We start from the raw sequence: 1020 nt of genomic DNA, 5'->3' as shown, positions 1-1020 counted from the left end.
GTTTCACCCTTCTGCTCCAGGAAGTGGCAGCTTCTTCTGCACGGCCTTGTTTAGCTCCGAGAAGAACTCTGGCCTCACAATGGGACGGCCGCACAGGAGCGCAGAGATGGTCTGGTCAGAAGAACAGGTGAGCACGTCAGCACACATTTATGGACAAACGTAAATAAACATGAAGGTTTTCATGGTGACGTCAGAACCTTGATGGTGACTTTAACTGTATTCATGACCAGGTGGGTGCAGTCCTGAGTCCAGGAGTTCACCAGCTTCCCTCCCAAAGACTGCAGAGCACTCGACAAGGATGCCTTGTCACCATTGTCCAAACACGATGAACAGACAACTGGCTTCAGAAAGACCAAACTGGGAAAAAAACACAGCAGAACAGGGAAATGTGATACAGGTAGAGATTTTAAGATTTTTGTGGAGTTACAAAAAGGACCAGAGTTTGTTGCCGTCTCACACCTGAATTTGCTGTTGAAGGCTCCAAAAGTCACTTGGTCTCCTGACTTTAGGCCGACTGCTGTGTTCTCTGTCATACGCTGACCATTGACAAAGGTTCCGTACTTGGAGGTGTCTTTTAAAGTCACAGTCTAGGAGAAAAACACAACAAATCCACTCCTGACGGTGATGTTTTGGTTTATTAATGAATGCGATTTAAATTTAACTGAGGATGGACAGTTATCCATGGAGAAAAACTATCTAATACGCATAACCTAAGTAACAGCACCATCGTGTGGATAACAATGGTATAAATCCCCTCCAAACCATCGTGTGGATAACAATGGTATAAACCTGGTGTTTTCCACAAGGTACACCCAGTACTGTATTAGCAATTTATCAAAATGTTGCTCGATCCGAACTTATACCTTAGTAGTCCCATTTTTGGTCAGTGAACAAAAAAATGCTGACACCACGTTCTTCTTCTTCTTCTTCTTACCTGGTCAGTAGCTCTGAGGGACGCATGAGACCTGCTGATGGACTGGTCATTGGCAAGAAGGATGTCGGCGTTTTTACGACCCACCA

The 1020-nt window shown here is 44.9% G+C and overlaps 1 protein-coding gene across 1 annotated transcript; it reads right to left on the bottom strand.

Moving 5' to 3' along the window:
* Positions 1 to 7: 7 nt before the first annotated feature.
* LOC103399229 (nibrin-like) lies at positions 8 to 1014 on the bottom strand (the record flags this gene model as incomplete). The annotated part of the gene is made up of 4 exons (XM_008337948.1): positions 935 to 1014; positions 460 to 587; positions 198 to 357; positions 8 to 111 (listed from the first exon to the last, which is right to left on the bottom strand). Coding segments are annotated over exons 2-4 (338 nt in total), but the record flags the coding sequence as incomplete, so codon positions are not given.
* Positions 1015 to 1020: the final 6 nt, after the last annotated feature.

This window comes from Cynoglossus semilaevis, unplaced genomic scaffold (assembly GCF_000523025.1).
Source record: "Cynoglossus semilaevis isolate Cse_v1.0 unplaced genomic scaffold, Cse_v1.0 scaffold5786, whole genome shotgun sequence".
Lineage (NCBI taxonomy): Eukaryota > Metazoa > Chordata > Actinopteri > Pleuronectiformes > Cynoglossidae > Cynoglossus > Cynoglossus semilaevis.
The sequence above is the reverse complement of the archived record's forward strand: the minus strand, read 5'-3'. Positions and strand labels throughout refer to the sequence as shown.